General features: G+C 46.0%; 1 protein-coding gene across 1 annotated transcript in view; it reads right to left on the reverse strand.

Moving 5' to 3' along the window:
- Positions 1-15,802: 15,802 nt before the first annotated feature.
- LOC144174171 (chymotrypsinogen A-like) overlaps positions 15,803-17,500 on the reverse strand; it is a 22,856-nt gene continuing 21,158 nt past the window's right edge. Inside the window, exon 6 of the mRNA XM_077702677.1 lies at positions 15,803-16,081. Within this exon, the coding sequence (XP_077558803.1) occupies positions 15,887-16,081 (195 nt within the window). The 3' untranslated portion in view covers positions 15,803-15,886. The remainder of the gene's footprint in view (positions 16,082-17,500) is intronic.

The following is a 17,500-nucleotide window of genomic DNA, read 5'->3' on the forward strand; positions in this document are numbered from 1 at the left end:
AGGGAGGGGAGTGTCTGGAGCGAAACCCAGAAAAAACAGCAAATAGACGTCAATATACAGAAATACAGTGAAATTATTAACGTATCGGAATAAAAAATTTACACTGTGAACAATGAAAAAACAAACATTCGAAAATCTCCTAATTATACAATGTTAGCTAGAACATGTCAAAATTGGTGGATATCATTAATTGATACAGGGCCAAAAGATTCAGGATGCTTGCACGCTGTATTGTCTCTAATGTAATTTTGGTTACTAAAATCTGACATCTTCTAGAAGTATTGAGCATGTCCAGGGCCGGCGTTCATAACTTCCCAGAGTTTTTGCCGCGTTTAATTCGCGCTCTGGATGGGAGCGCATGAGCCGTGCGAATCTGTTTTCTCCCGTTGAAAGACGTGGCCTTGGATTGGTGCCATTATTGTTGAGGAGGCTGCACTACCGTTTCTTCTCGAAAAGGACGCAACACTGCTGAGTCTAGCGCGTTTCGCAACCATAGCAACGCTGCAGCCACAGAAGCCATCTATAGCAACGCTGAACCCAAGGCAATCATAGCAAACATGATGACATAACAGCGGCCACTCCTGTCAATTAGGCTGGTGTTAAGTGACAGCAGCGCTTGCAGTTACGTGATCAGTACAGTTTGAGCCGCTATTCGAAACAATGCACATCGCGATTCCCGGCCGAGGCGGCCGCATTTCTGATGGAGGCGAAAAGCAAAGACGCTTGTGTGTACGAGATTTCGGCGCACGTTAAAGATCCCCAGGTGGTCAAAATTATTCCGGAGACCTCCACTACGGCGCGCCTCATCGCCTGCATTGCGTCGGTGCGCTAAACCCTACAATCAAACAATGCACATCACTGGGTGCGATGACGTGCGGGAGATGGGCGCAGTCACTCGCTGCATACCTGCGCATGCCATTGGATCATTTCCCGACCTTGTGCCGCCGCTCGCGCTGTCGTTGCTGCAATGGCGCCGCTATGACCCCAACTTCTCGTTAATGAAAAACGAACACGCTGAAATACCGAGCGACAGGGACCGTGTCATACGGGAAAGAATTAAGAAGTCCTTTCAAGTTCTGTTTGCTGGTAGTCAAACCTGGAAGTTGGCTTTTTCACATGGCTGGCGCCTCTCGGGGGTGCACCAGCTTGAGCGGCGGGGCTCTAAGCAGCGGTGTTATTGTCAAGGCGCGTCACTGAGAATCTTAAGCTTATGGAGGGTCTCGGCGCTTGAAGTCTACACCATGCCATCATCCTGCTAGCCATAACCACGGCTTGCTGTCTGAGGGAAGTGTTGACACTACAGGATGCATGGCTTTACAAAATAGGCGTACGAGCGGATAGGTTAAGACGGACTCCGCATATTCGTCTGAGGATCCGTCTCAGGATTCCTCACTTAAGGACTCAATTCTGAAAAAGAGCTAGCAGAAATCTTGCTTTTAACAAAATTTTGAAATGAAGTTTACAAAGCTGTAAAATGAAGATGACCTCCGACATTCTAAAGAGTACACCGTTTCAGTTCCCGTTTGTGATAGCCACCCGATGCAACTGCGCGTGCGCAGGTGGTGCTAAATCAGGCGTGAGAATACGCAGGTGCGCCGGCCATGCATCGGGTGCCCTTCCGGATACAATTTTTTTATGTGTTTTAACTCTGTACTGTCAGTCGCACCGCAACATCTGCAGATGTCGCGATACGACCACACTGGGTATAAATCCTATCACGGCCCTCCGATTCCGAAAGTGCGCACTTACACATCAAAATATCAAGTTAAAATCGTGTAGCCCATATATCCCGGAAATAAAAGTAACAAAAAAAACAATAACGTTCCATTAATTGTAACAACAGATACCTCAGGCTGCTCGCATCTGTCATTTCTTCCCATAAACCACAGCCCACGAAGCAAAACGTGGCCCTCTTGCAAGTTTAATAGATGTTCATGTCACGCTTCTGGGCTTAATAAACTCCCACACAATTTCGTAACATGGAAGAAATGCGATGCAGAGGAATTATTGCAGAAAAATAGCAGCGAGATAAGCTTTTCCCAAGTTTATTTAACAAACAGGCCGAGGTTCAGGCGTCTTGCAAGTGTCGTTAAATACCTTAGTCATTTCGGAGTATTTTTGCCCACAAGTTTGAGTATCTCCGGCGCTCCAGCGGTTACAGTAGAGTCGGATAGAAGGACAATGCATCCCTCTAAAAGACGAGAGAAAAACAAACGGGGAGGAAAGCTTAGGTCAGTAAAACAGGTCACTCTGTTTTAAATCTTTCGTCCGGTTTACCTTCAAAGCACTTCGTTGTTCAAGCAGGGAGAAAAATCACGTCTCCACGCCGTGAACGATGCCGAGGGTGCGAAGCACTGGGACGCAAGTTGTGTGTATTGTGTGGATGTGTGTCATCGTCCATGCACGATGATGCACTCAAAGTTTATTAACTGATTTGGGGTGCAGTAAGTGCACCGTAAATGACAAACGCCACACGCAAGACAAGTCGTGTCCCAGTGCTTCACACCCTCGGAATCGTTCACGGCGTCAAGATGGTGTGATTTATTGGTCCGAGATGAAAGGAAGTGAAACGATGGCTTGCGTGTTTTGAATGTAATCTCGTGGTGGCGCGTAGCGCCCTCTCGTGTAGCTCGCTGTACTCGTGTTCGCGCGTTGCGCCCTCTCCCGTAGCTCGCTGTAGTCTCGGGGAGACACCGTCGGACGGCGGACGGCCATTGCGAGGTCTTAAGGTGCTTCGCACCCAAAATTAGAAATACAGAATAAATTAACAAAATCATGCCTTCCCCTAGTTCACTTGTTATACACGGTGGCAGGTAAGTTTAACGACGTTCCTCAGTTAGTGCCGGAACGCAGTGCCATTTATCAGCCGACGTTGGTTAGAACTTTCGCATCGCAACCCCGGCCGCATTTAAGGCTACAGATAACTGAGAAACAGAACCACCTATAATAAAATATTGACAGATACTGCTGTATAAGTACGAGAGAAAGAAGCGCATTCGCAGCTCAAGTACAGAAAGAAATAAGGTCATTAAAACAGCATGCACAGGCAGATACGTATGTCAACGAAACGTGAGCAGGAATATATGAACCTAAAAACTCAATTTTGGGGAACTTGCTTATCAGAGATAAAATAGCAGCGAGGGCACTGTATAGTTATGATAACGACTACGTGCATTTGGTAATTAATAATCCGCTGATCTACCCCATTTGATTGCTGTCAAAATTATTCCCGGAATTTCGCCGTTCTTGTGCACACTTCTCTGTCCACGTTTCTTTGGCTTCTGACTGCGTATGCGTTGAACACCGGTTGATTCGTAATTATTATTCAAACATCCAAATACCTCCAGTAATTTCATCAGTATCTTCATCCCGTTCGTACAAACGAAAAAGAGAAAAATTCTTGTAGTCGGAATAAAGCAGCGTTAGCTCTATAGCTAAATCCGCGCCTGAAAAAAACAACAAACAAAGATCAACGTTATTACTGTCATTGCCATAGCCACCATGATGATCGTTCCAACTCAGTAAATAATAAGGTATGAAAGAATGTATAAAAACTACGAGAAAAGTTAGTTTAACGGTACGTGGTTGCGCATTAAATCCCAAACAAAAGAAATGGGTCAATTAAGTGCGGTTGTATTTGGCTCGAGTATTCAGTTCATGCATGCTCTATGGAGTAAACAGACCGAAGAGTTAAGCCAGTTAGAATACACTGAGCTGACTGCAAAAAGTGAAGAATTCAGTTATCTATGTCTGCGTCACTGCGTTGATCAGTACAATGTTATGATGTATTCAAATAAAAACATTTGTAGATGTTTTGTTCTCAAAAGTAATCAAATACAGAAAAAAAAGTGAGGGAACTTTATGACCGAGCAAGCCAGCCAACAAGCGAACGAGCGAGCAAGCGAGTCAAGGATCCAGCAAGCGGCCGGGGTATATGGTATTTGCCAGCGACACGTACGACTTTGTCCCCCGCAATCTCACTCAAAAGTTAGACCGCTCAGTAGCTTAGCGAGGAGATATTCCCTACAAAGCAAGGAGACACGTTTAATGCGAATACTGAAAAAAAAAAGAAATTCACAAGACGCCCTTGGACATTTCTGGTGCTTCGTCGCCCAAAGGCACTGCCCACAGAATTACGGAAGATAGCTTTCACGTCTCCGTGAACCTGGCAGAACTATGTCCTGAAGTTGATACGGCGCACGAAGCAAGCTGTTCGAATGTGGTTTGCAGAACACTCAAGAACTTTTCAGTATTCATCCGCCCGAAAATTGGCCCTGTATCTGCTCACATTGCGGCAAACGTCGTCGAAAGACGATATGAATCTTCCGCTCGTGCACGTAAATGCCTCTCTTCCCCTCCCGTTTCACCCCTCCCGCGATAAAAACGATGGAGGTTTGCTTAGTTCAATCCAATTTTACCGCGTGACATTGCTCGCGGATGATACATGAACATTTAGTTACCGTTGAACTTAGAATGCCGCCACAAAAATGTTTTCAACGCGTTTTTTTCTAAGCTATTACAAATATCAAGCGCACATCTACTTTCCATTAAGAGAACTCCCCAAGCAGCAGTTATGTATTGATGCTTTGCCTCAAATAGGCATAAGGTTTTATTTTTAATCGATAATGTTGGCAAGTATGAAGTGCGTTACTAGATTTAATGGTTTGGAAAGGTTTTGCGTAGTGTCACTAGATAAGGTTACAGAGTATCGGCACTCTTTTCTCCTTTTGTTCCGTGCCGCCGCCGCCGGGATCAGTGGCCCGTTCGCATCACGTGACACAGAAGACCAAGACAAGCGCTTGTCCTGGTCTTCTCAGCCGTTGCCTTCTTGTCCTTCTCTTCTTATCCTTGTCCTTGTTTTCTAAGCCGCTGAACGGCTGATAAGGACGGTTCAAAACCGCAGCGGCTACGGACGCCAAGTGCCCATGAAAAATTGTTCGTAGAGATATATAGAAACACTTTCGTGTTAAGATAACAGCAATAAACACCTCTACAAAATTGCAGCAGTACTTAGGGGTAATTTCAGAAACAGCGACAGCAGCCACGCTGTTCTGGCAAATCTATTCGATTCTTCTCCGTACTTCATGCAGACCAATTGCGTTGGTCCCTTGACCTTTGCGAGTAAGTCCGTGAATCGCCTTATGTACCTGCTTCTGTACGGTGTAATAATATTTTGAACGTTTAGTCACTCTACGAATTCTTTCAAGCATATGTTAACCGCTGGAAGTAGTTTGTCGCAAGCAAAACTGATATTGTGTCACAGCCTGCCGTTATGCTTAAATTCTATCCCAGTTTTTAGTCCTTTTTTTAGTATATATTTTGTTAGGCGTCGTACCAGATGATTGGAAATTAGCCTTTAAAATACCCGATGGTTAGAAATTAGTGTTTAAAAGGGCGACGACACAATTTTTGCTAACGACCATCCTATCTCACTGACTTCTTCCGGCTGTAAACTTCTCAAACACATAGCTGGCTACATTATCCCCTTTTGACCAGGAAAAACTTATTAGCAAACTGTCAACGTGGCTTCAGAAAAGGCTTTTTACGGTCAGTGAACTTACTTTTATTGTTCATGACTTTGGTAGCATTCTTGATAAAGCAGATCAAGTTGGCGTTATTTTTCTACATTGAAAAAAAAAAGCCTTCGATATAGTTTTTGACGTTTATTTTTTGCACAAGTTAGAAGTGATTGGTCTTCTTGCATTTGTAGCAAATTGGATTTCTTCCTGCTTGTCAAACCGCTCCTAATATGTTTGTATTCGTAAACATTCCTCAAATCGAATTCCCGTTCTTTCGGGTGTTCCTGAAGGAAGTGTATTAGACCCGTTATTGTTTTTATTTAATGAACGATCTTATTAAGGTTAGTAAGGATCCTGTAAAAATTAAATTGTTTGCTGATGACTGTATCTTATACAATCAAATAACATGCCTTGAAGATCAGCAAATACTAAATACAAACATTAATTATGTTCAGGCAAAATAGGGAATGAAGGTAAATGCTAAAAAAATCTGTTTTCATGGAAATAACTAACAAAGATAAAACCTGTCCTTTCCATACAGTCTACAACTTTTTGTTGAAATTCCAGAGTCTAAATACCTCGGCGTCACTCTAATAGGTAACCTCAGCTGGAACAAACACATATCAAGCACATGTTCAGCCGAATTTTGAAAACATTGTTTTCTTCGGCATAAGCTTAAAATAGCCACATGAAATATTACGCTACTCGTTTACACTTTTATTATTAGACTGAAACTGGAACACGCCTGCACTGCCTGGGATCCTTACACAAAAATTAATATCGACGCTCTTGAAATGATTCAGCGTGAGTTCGTCCTATTTATTTTTTCCGAATATGATCCCAATGATTCCCCGTCGAAAAAATGTAAGAGCACGGCATTTCAACTGTTCAAGCAAGCCGCCAAATTCTATTTCTGCTCGGAAATAACAAACGTTTACTTCGACCTGATGAATTCCTTTATCCACTAACGGCCAGATTATTGCGGCATCGACAACCTGAATCTCTGACTCCGTACAGTGTTCAAACTAACATTTTCAGGTATTAGTCCGGAATTAGCGTCCGGATTAAACAAAGTGAATCGGCTATAAAGAATGTTAATTGCGTTGAACAATTGAACTGTTGAATGAATTTTAAAGTGAGAGCAATGCATTGCTGTATATGCGTTCAATCTATTTCCATCACCGTGCTACGTGCACTGTGTGCAATAAAAATAAATAAATAAATAAATAAATAAATAAATAAATAAATAAATAAATAAATAAATAAATAAATAAATAAATAAATAAATAAATAAATAAATAAATAAATAAATAAATAAATAAATAAATAAATAAATAAATAAATAAATAAATAAATATGTTTTAGCTCTTAGATATTCTTAAGGAGAACTTTTAGAATGTTAGCTTCTACCTTTACCCAATTTGAACTGGTTTGCCCTGTTATTCTTGCTGTTCAGAAAATAAGCATGACGGGAACCGAACTGCCAGTTAACTAAAACCTGGGCCTTAAGCGAAACGCGTTTCGTTCGAACGCCTTGGTTCCCGGTACCACAAGCTGGTGAACACGATGGATAGCCACAATTATGAGTAACCGCGACGAAAAGGTGCCAGCTGAGACCAGGTGTTGCGGAGGCAGCTTCGAGCGTGGACGTGACTGTTTACGCTCCTCGGTGGCATTCACTTCCAGCGCTACCAACGTTACTTGCTTTGTTTGTTACCTTCAACTAATTTTTCTGTTTTGACCTTTACACTGATTAAGCAGTTCATTTCTTTTCCAGGACAGCTTGGTTTTCCCAGAAGGCTCCGTGCGTGCTTTAAGTGTCATGCGTTATTCAATTCTTCCGTAAATGTGTGGCACGTAAGCTAACATGTGGGCCTCATAAGTACGGCGGCATGCATACCGGCCGGAACTTGAACGAATCATGAATGCTTCTCTGTAATTGTAGCAAAAAATCGGTAATTTGAAATTCGAAACATTTTTGCGTGAGCTGTCCGCTCTCTTTAACACGTATTTTCCTAAACCTGCGCAGTTTGGGCGCGATGAATGGGAGTCGGTAATGCCAAAACAATCGCATACTTGCCTCATTTCATTCGAGGTACGTCAGCATGGTAGTTGTTCGGAAGCAGGGTTTGTAGTTGGGAAAGTTGGTACATAACTTTAACAAAACAGCGCGAAGCATGGGACAAAGGGAAGACGAAGACTACACAAGCGCTGAGGACTACAAAAAAAAAAAAAAAAGTTCGGAAATCTGGTCTTTAGGTACTGAAAGGCCCAAAATACCTCCTTTAAATAGCTCAGAGGGGCTATTGGTTTTAATGACACAAAAAAATGTGACATGTGATGCAAAAACGTTGCATCACCGTTCGTAGAAAATAAACTACCTGGTACGTAAAGCAAAGAAACCTGTCGGAGACAACCTGTCTCAAAAAATAGTTTAATCTTTACACGCGCGACGGTGTGCGATGTAATTTTGGTTGCTAAAATTTGACATTTGCTTCTAGTTTTGCGCATGTCCAGGATCAGCATGCAAAAACTTCCATATGTTTGTGATACGTGCGCTCAGGCTCTCAACGCTGCAACCATAGCAACCACAGCTGAAGTGACAGGAGCGCCTGCAGCTACGTGATCAGTAAAGCTAGCACCGCCGTTCGAAATAATGCACATGGGTGGATGCGATTACGTGGGGGCGATGGGCGCAGTCGCTCGCTTCGTACACCTGCGCATTCCATTCTATCATTGTGTGAACTTGTGCAGCAGCTCGCCCTGTCGTTAACGAAATGGCGACGAGACGACCGTAACCACTTAATAATGAAGAACGAAGACGCAGAAATGCTGAACGACAGTAAGTGTGTCATATGCGACAGAGCCGCGGTGGCTCAGTGGCTAAGGTGTTGCTGAGCCCTCGTGCTGCTGAGCACGAGGTCGCGGGTTCGATTCCCGGCTGCGGCTGCCGCTTTTGTGATGGAGGTGAAAAGCAAAAACGCCCGTGTGTACGAGATTTCGGCGCACGTTAAAGATTCCCAGGTGGTCAAAATTAATCCGGAGCTCTCCACTACGGAGCGCCTCACCACCCGCGTTGCGTCGGCGCGTTAAACCCTACAATCAATCAATTAATCATATGCGAAAGAATTGAGTACTGCGTTACCACACAAAGTGTAGCAGATTCTACCGGCAATGACGAAACGGAAGAAGGGGACTGGACTGGACTGGAAATGACTTTATTTCAATAAAACCTGCAGTGGGCTTGGGTCTGTTACGACCCCCGCCCCGACGTGGCCCACCGTCGCATCTTCTTTGCGGCCCTACTAAGCGCTAGCCCCTTTGCGGAACCCGTGCCTTTCGAGCGCAATGAAGACCTGCTGGATGGCCCATGCTTGATCCGTCTTGTTGCTTGACTCAATGGCCCTTTGGAGGTTCGCCGGGTATTCTTCAAAACTTGCGCCGTCTGGGTCGGAGGCACAATCCCACATGACGTGCCACCGGTTGGCCGGCCCTTTCTTACATACGCTGCAATGGGCATTGGGGTATTCGTCGGGATACATGTGGTGTAGCGCTGCTGGTGACGTGACCGACGCCGTCTGTAGCCTTCTGAGATACGTTGCCTCTTCGCGACCCAGCGCCCGGTGGGGCGGCGGATACGCTCTTCTCATCAGCCGCATGTTCTTGAGTGTTTCGCCGTAACCCCTGGGTCTGTCTTTAGTCTCCACCCACCATGCCCACTCGGGACGCCTCCCCACACTGGGGGCGCGGTGTGTTATAGCGCGCGCCTCCCTGTGGGCCGTCTCGTTGTGGTTCCCTGTGTGCGGTGAGCATTCACCCGCGTGCGCCGGGATCCATCTGATTTCTACTCTTCTTTCTTCTTGGACACCCGTTTTCTCGATGATCTTGGCTGCCTTGCTGCTCACTCGGCCATTCGCCAGGTTGCGGACGGCCTCTTGCGAGTCGCTCAGGATCGTGTCGCAAGTGGCTTCGGACATCGCCAGGGCTATGGCGATCTCTTCTGTCTCGGTGGCGTTCTCGCACTTTGTGCTCGCTGACTTGGCCACCCTTCCCGTTCTTGCGTTTATGGTTACCATCGCATACCTGCCTTGGCCATAGTCTGCCGCATCGACGTACCGTGTTCGCGGGTCGTTACTGTATTGCTCGATTATGTATTTTGCCCTTGCGCGTCTTCGTTCTTGATTGTATTCTGGGTGCATGTTCTTTGGAATGGGACTCACCCGTACGTTCTCCCGCACCTTTTCGTCTAGGTCTTGGAGTTGCCTCCCCGTAATCTGGTAGCCGTAGCCCAGGGTATCGAGGATGGCTCTACCCGTCTTGGTCGCTGCCAGTCGTTCTCGTTGTGCTTCTAGCTGGGCTTCGATGAGCTCATTCACCGTGTTGTGGACGCCCAGTTGCAGCAGTCGTTCGGTGTTCGTCGATTCGTTTAGACCTACCCGCCGCGGTGGCTCAGTGGCTAAGGCGTTGCGCTGCTGAGCACGAGGTCGCGGGTTCGATTCCCGGCCGCGGCGGCCGCTTTTCTGATGGAGGCGAAAAGCAAAAAACGCCCGTGTGCACGAGATTTCGGCGCACGTTAAAGATCCCCAGGTGGTCAAAATTAATCCGGAGCCCCCCACTACGGCGCGCCTCATCGCCTGCGTTGCGTCGGCGCGTTAAACCCTACAACAATCGATTCGTTTAGACTTAGTGCCCGTTTATACATTCTTCGGATCATAATGTCTATCTTGGCCTTGTCGGTCTGCGTCCACTTGTGGTACACCGCCGTGTATGCCACGTGGCTGATCGCGAAAGACTGCACCAGACTCGCGAACCCCTCTTCGCGCATGCCCGTCTTTTTGGTCGATACGCGCTGGAGCAGCCGCAGGGTACTTGCCGTTTTGGTCGCCAGTTTTTTCATCAGGTTCTCCTTGTTACCGTTGCCGTTGATAAGAATGCCCAGCACCCTGATCTCCGGCACTTCGGGGATTCACTGGCCTGTCTTTGTTATCAGCTCCAGGCGATCGCACTCCCTTGGGGGCAGCGGCTGCCGACCCACGTTGCGAGGCGAGTATACCAGGAGCTCTGACTTGGACGGCGAACACTGCAGACCTGTTTCGTCGAACCGGTCTTCGATGGCCGAGATCGCCTTCTGCAGCCTTCTCTCGATACCTGCGTCTGTGCCACCGGCCGTCCATAGGGTGATGTCGTCTGCATAAATGGTGTGTCGAACGCCTTCGACGCTCGACACCGCTTCGGCGACTCGGATCATGACAATATTAAAGAGCAGCGGTGAGATCACCGACCCTTGAGGTGTTCCCACGCTACGTCTCGTTCTGGTAAATCTATCTCTCCCGCGTGCAGCTCGATCTTGCGGCCCGACAGGAAATCCTTGATGTATGTGTAACTCCGCTCTCCCATGTTGAGCCTTGACACTTGCGCCAGGATGGCCGAGTGCAATAGTGGCGTTATAATGCAGACAGGCAGCGACGCTACAAGAAAAGACGCAGTGCTGAACAAACACGGCAAATACAAGCGAGTGATACAAACATCATCGACACAAGAGAGTTCACTTTGATGAGGACGAAGCACAAGCCCTGCATTCGCGAAATACAGACCGTCACGGGGAACGAGGTGTCACCGCCAACAACGAGCCCTCACGAGTCATCACAAACATAGTGGAAGCACCTTCGCGTACAGTACTTTAGAGAAAAGTTTCCTGAAGATTAATTCGGAGGCCCGTGTAACTGACTTTTTTCTCCGAGTCACAAAAACTCCCGTATATAACGTAAGTTAGATGTTTGATTCGTGAAATTCACGGGTGAAATTTCCATTTAAACCACGTTTAGTTCCTCTGAATTTTTTTATATGTGCGAGCGTTGCAACCAATCGCGATTTATTCGTCTTCTCGGCCGTTTTATGAGGCGAGGACCTTACCTCAGTGGCCTTCTCTGTGATCTGCTCATGAGAAGCGTGGTTACTACTCCGAAATGCTAGTTACACCAAAGGAGAGGACGAATGAAGGAAAGAAGGAGGTAAGAGGAAGGCCGGAATGTTAATCAGACCTTATTTGCTATCCTGTATGCATGTGGGAAATGGCAAAGTTCGCAAAAATTAAAGAAAATGAAGGTTGAGGAAACCGTGGGATCCCATCGTCAAGGCACTAGACGTTCGAGTTCGGTGGTTGCCACTAGGGTCTTCCGTACCATAGCCTCTTTTACGACTTCGTAGTCTTCAGGAAGCGTTGGAGCGCCTCTGTTGCCTTGTGCACCCTGCGGACGGGTGCGGTGTAGCTGGCGCCGCTCGAACACCTTTTGGGGTGAGGGCCCCGTCCGGTACTTGAGTATATAGGCCTCGTAAGGAGCGGTCGACTGGCCGTGGACTGGCCGTGGACTGCCTGTGGCACCAAGGGTGCCAGATGCAAAGCTATCTGAATGCATGTCGCTTATCATAACTTGGAAATGGGGGCTAATTACTCTTATAATTGGCGTATTCATGGGATGACACAAGAGGACGACTGAGTGAGCAATGGAATGGAAGATGATAACTGTAACATTAATGAACAAGAAGAGAGCGGAGTGGATCAGGGAGCAAACCCGTGTTACGGACATATTAGTAGAAATTAAGAAGGAATGGGCGTGGGCAGGGCATGTAATGCGAAGGCAAGATAACCGTTGGTCATTCAGGGTAACAGAGTGGATCCCTAGAGAAGGCAAGCGTGGCAGAGGGCGGTAGAAAGTTAGATGGACAGATGAGAGGAAGGTAGTTCGAGCGCTCGAATTCTACCAACCGAAGGCGCGGCCGCTTTTCAGAGCACTCCAGAGCGCTCGTAAACGGCCAACCGAATACGCCATTAGATAACCACAGTCTGACCCGACCCTCCGATTCGCCGGCACAGCAGGACTTCAATAAGAGGGCAATCTGTAGCTGGAGTTCGTCCATCCGGCTTTTCGATGAACTCTCAGCTAAAACAGCAGTCTTTACACCGCTAGTCGATCAAAAAGAAAGCATTGCTTGATTTTACTTCCTTACCAATAATCAGACGGCCTCAATAACCCAGGCTCATCGTAGAGGGCGAACGCAAGGGCCCGAAACAACCCGAAATAATTCTTTGGGCTCTACACGTGATGGTAGCTTCGTTATAATCACGTGCTCTGCATCTGTCATTTAATGCAAATTCGTTTTATTTTTCCTGCTTAATAAATTGTCATGGTTAAAAAAATTTGGTGGTGGGCTTTTCCTCAGCTCGAGCCCCTACGCAGAGGCACAATTTGTCCGAATGTGGCCATTCACTCATTTGTCCGGCAGTATGAGATGTTGGGTTAGCTATGAAGGGATCCACTAACAATAAAATACGAGACTGGTTGAAAAGACAACAAAAAATCTTCTACAAAGCTTCTAAACAAAAGTGGCCGGGACAAAAGTCATATCCAAAAAACAGGTTTTGTATAGTACGCAAAAGTCACATAACACACACTCCGCCCATTTCTTGTAAAATCATTCCTATGTTAATTTCTTACCTGTAAAAACGTTCTAAAATAGGAATTAGGGAGATTTGTCTTTCATTTCCACATTTATGAACAAGAATGGCCCAATTTGAACTTGTTCGCATTGTTGTTTTTCCTGTTCAGAAGCTAAACCTGGCGCGAACGAAATTGTGGGTTAACAAGAGCGTGAACCTGTAGCGAAAAGCGTTTCGTTTGAATACTTTGGTTCCGGGTACTCCAAGCTGGTAAACATGGTCTATAGCCTCAATTATGAGCAACGGTGACGAAAAGGTGCTAGCTGAGACCAGGTGTTGCGGATGCCGCTTCGAGCGTGGCGCTGACTGTTTACGTTCTCCAGCGGCATTCACTTCCAGCGCTACGATCATTATCTGTTTCTGTTGCTTGCCTTCCAATTAATTTTGTTCTTCTAACCTTTACACCGAGAACATAGTTCATTTCTTTTCCATGGCAGCTTAGTTTTCCCAGAAGGCTCCGTGCGTGCGAAGTGTCATGCATTGTTCAATTCTTCCGTAGATGTGTGGCAAGTAAGGAGGGATGCAAAAGTACTGCGTCACGTATACCTTCCGGAACTTGAATGAATCATCGCGTACGCTTCTCTGTAGTGGTAGCAAAAACGACTAATATCAAATGCGAAACATTTCCATGTGGGCTCTCTACTCTCTTTAACACGTCTTTCACTTACCTGCACAGTTTGGGCGCCATGAATGGGAGCCGGTAATGCCACAACAATGACGTACCAGCATAATTTTTTTCGAGATACACCAGAAAGCTATGCGTACGAGAATCTGCCCTTTAAAGACTGAAAGGCTTAACGGACATCGTTTAAATAGTCCCGGGGGCTCTTGGATTCAACGACGCAAGAAAATCTGGCAAGTTGTTCAAAAACTTCGGTTGCACCCTATTTTGTGAAAACAGGCTGCCTGGTATCTCAGGCAAAGAAACCTGTCAGAAACAACCGGTCTCAAATATATAGGTTCATGCTTATTTATTTATTTATTTATTTATTTATTTATTATACCCTCAGGGCCAAATGCATTACAGAAAGGAGTGGTGTGGAAGCAAGAAAAAACAGCAAATATAAGTCAATATACAATAATGCAGTGGAATCATTAGCGTATTTTAATAAAATATTTCGACTGTGAACTATGAAAAACAAACATTAGAAAAGCTCCTGATTATACAATGTTAGCTAGAACATTTCAAAACTGGTGGTTGTCATAAATTGATGCAGGGTCAAACGATCAAGGATTATTACACCTCTATTGTCTTTAAAGTAATCTTGGTTGCTAAAATCCGGCGTGTTCTAGAAGTATTGAGCATGCCTAGGGTCAGCGTTCAAAAACTTCACGGAGTTTTCGCCGCGTTCAATTCGGGGAAGATATGAAATGTTCCTCGTTGTCTCGGCGGGTTTGTTGCTTGCACTCGGCTTCTCTGGCGGCAGATGTTGGGTGCTGACGCTAGCCCTCGAATGACGTCAACCCCCCTCCCATTTCGAGATCAGCTTCACACGTAATCTTTACCAAACACATCAGGGGGAGGAGGGGGGGGGGGGTCCCCTTGTTAACCGGCGCCTTATCATCCGATATCATGCGGTTTCGATGCTTGTTTTGCGGCTTTTTATTTACACAAATATTGACCTCTATGCTGCACGCCTGATCAGCCTGACGCATGCGCTCGGGGTCTTGGGCGAGAACTTCTGGGTCCTGCCTGCGTTTTTTGTTTACGACACGAAATTTTCCGACCAGTGAGAGGCTAGCAGCTTCTCTGTAAAAACAAAACACTGCGTATAACATAAACTAAACGCTACATTTGCATAATTAACGGGTGTCTCTTTCCATTTCAATCACGCTTAGTTCATCTGGAAGTTTCGATGTGCGTTAACATTGCAACCGATGGCGATTTCTTCGTCTTCACAGCCGTTTTCTGAGGCTCGGATCTTCCGTCACTTGCCTTCTCTGTGACCTGCTCATGAGAAGCGTGGTTACAACGCCGAAATGCTAGTTGAACCAGAAGGAGAGTACGACGGAAGGAAGGAAGGAAGGAAGGAAGGAAGGAAGGAAGGAAGGAAGGAAGGAAGGAAGGAAGGAAGGAAGGAAGGAAGGAAGGAAGGAAGAAAGGAAGAAAGGAAGAAAGGAAGAAAGGAAGGAAGGAAGGTCGGCACGTTAACCAGGCCTTGTTTGCTATGTGGGAAATGCTAAACTTTAAAAAAGTGAAAGAAATGGAAGGCGGAGGAAATAGAGCGGATGGGGTGTGCCGACAGCGTTAAGGCACTAGACGTTATAGTTTGCCTCCAGGGTCTTCCGTACTATTGCCCCTTGTACAGGTTCGTAGTCCGCAAGTAGCGTAGAAGCGCCTCTGTCGCCTTGTGCACCCTGTGTATGGGCGTGGTGTAGCCAGCGCCGCACCGACAACTTTGTGGGGTAATTGGTTCCTCCTTTTACACCACGCGGCTGTTACTTGAGTGTATATGCCGTGTCAGGAGTGGTCAACTGGTCTTGAACTCTTGAATGCTACCTGTGGCACCAAGACTGCTAGATTCTATAAGCTCTCGATATGTATGTCCCTTATCATAATTGGGAATTGGAGGCTCATTTCCATTATAAATCTGAAGCTAACAACACCGTTCCATTGCGCTTTGAAACCAGGACACATGGTGGCCGCTTTTTGACCAACTTTACAACAGGGCGCGCATTTCGGCACGTGGTACAAACGGGCAAAGCTTCATCTGGAAAGTGATTTTTTCAGCTTTTTTATCAAACGTCATTATGGTTTAATGAAACTACAAAGGAACAGACTGACTTTCTTAGTTGAGACTTTTTTATTTCAGTGGTGAAAAGCCACTCTACAAAAAAAAAACTTGAGAATGCATGTTTTACTGCGTGTTTATGCCCTCAGAATGTCGCAGTTTTCGCTACCCTTGCCGTGGGTGTACTTGTCGATGAAGTCGGCGAAGAGCGCCACCCGGGTGTGCAGCATGGGGTGCTCTCCCACCTTGCATCCCTTGGCTCCTCCGGACACCACACCGTGGAGCGTCCAAACGCCGCCCACCCTGCTCGTGACAGGGCCGCCGACGTCGTGCTGAGGGAGGCAAAATAGTGGTTGTCATAAGTGGTCCCAACCCATAGGCCAGGGGATTTAGAAGTGGTTCCATCGGGGCAACAAATAAGTTTATAGTTTGAAGCGTAAATCCCCCTTATACAAAGGGGTGGGGTTGCATGGTGTTCAACGTGTGCGCTTCTCGAGGTCAGCGATTTTGTTGAACATAATTTCGTAGATTAGCAATATTTCAGTATATATAACTGAGTATGAAAATAGCATGGTCGCGGAATAAATGGTCTCGGAACAAATGGTTCCGGAACAAATGGTACCGGACAAAATGGTCCCGAAACTAATGGTCCCGGAAGTAATGGTACCAACTTCAAACTAGGAAAAAATGGTCCCACCCCTACTGCACCTGTGCACGAGCGCCTGTAAGAGGGAAGGAAGGGGGTCAATGTATTTATGTTTATATGTTCGTATTTGTGCACAATGTATTTTGTTTGTATCTGTTCATATATAATATATTTGCTAAGGCTGAATTTGCTTGAGTTAAATGAGGTATACAAATGTTTTGTCGCACGTGTACGCCCTCGCGTGCTTCATTTGCTCGCCTTTTTTTAGTTATTCCGAATGACAAGCAAACCAGTGGCAGACATTTCAATCAAAATCCGCGTGTACTGACCAGCCCAGGGCGGTGTTTAAAGCGAATACAATAACCGGCTGCCATAATTTTCTTCGTGAATGCAGTTTTCTTATGAAGGGGAGAAACACAACTACTGTTTAAATTAAGCTGGCTGACGTGCAATATTTGCAAGGATACAAAATTTTGTGAACACGTGAGAAGCGTGTCCCACGTGAGTCTGTGCCTTGAGCCCATTTACAGTGACGGTATTATTTAGGCTATATAAAATATAAAAAAAATGTGAGTGGGCCGGTACTACTGACCGTCAGTCAACATAGAGCTGTACTGGTGCATTGCGCTCGCCGATTTACTGAGTTTTATATGAGACCAGGCGATACTGCACTCCAGCAAGGTGCAACAAATTTAATCAGAGAACCTACGTGGAGTTTTATAGATTCATTTTGCCCGAAGAGGTGCCTGGGACCATTTGTTCCGGGACCATTCATTCCAGGACCATAAGTTCCGGGACCCTTCGTTCCTACTTTGGAGTTGGGACCATTTGTTCCAGGACCATAAGTTCCGGGGCCATTTATTCCGGGACCATTTATTCCGGGACCATTTGTTCCTACACCCAAATAGCATGTTTGAGGCTAAGACAAATCCGCACCTTATTATGTAATCAATTTGTCAAGAAATATCAGTGTCGTCAGTGCCGTGTACATTGCCACAGCCAAACAAACACTCACGCAGGAGCCGTTTTCGTACGTACGTGGGGACAAAAAAAAAAACAGTTAGTTTTAAAGTCGCCCTTGGCCTCTTGTTCTGGTGAGTAGCCC

This window comes from Haemaphysalis longicornis, unplaced genomic scaffold (assembly GCF_048455015.1).
Source record: "Haemaphysalis longicornis isolate Haplotype H1 unplaced genomic scaffold, Haemaphysalis longicornis Haplotype H1 scaffold_3, whole genome shotgun sequence".
NCBI classification, from domain to species: domain Eukaryota; kingdom Metazoa; phylum Arthropoda; class Arachnida; order Ixodida; family Ixodidae; genus Haemaphysalis; species Haemaphysalis longicornis.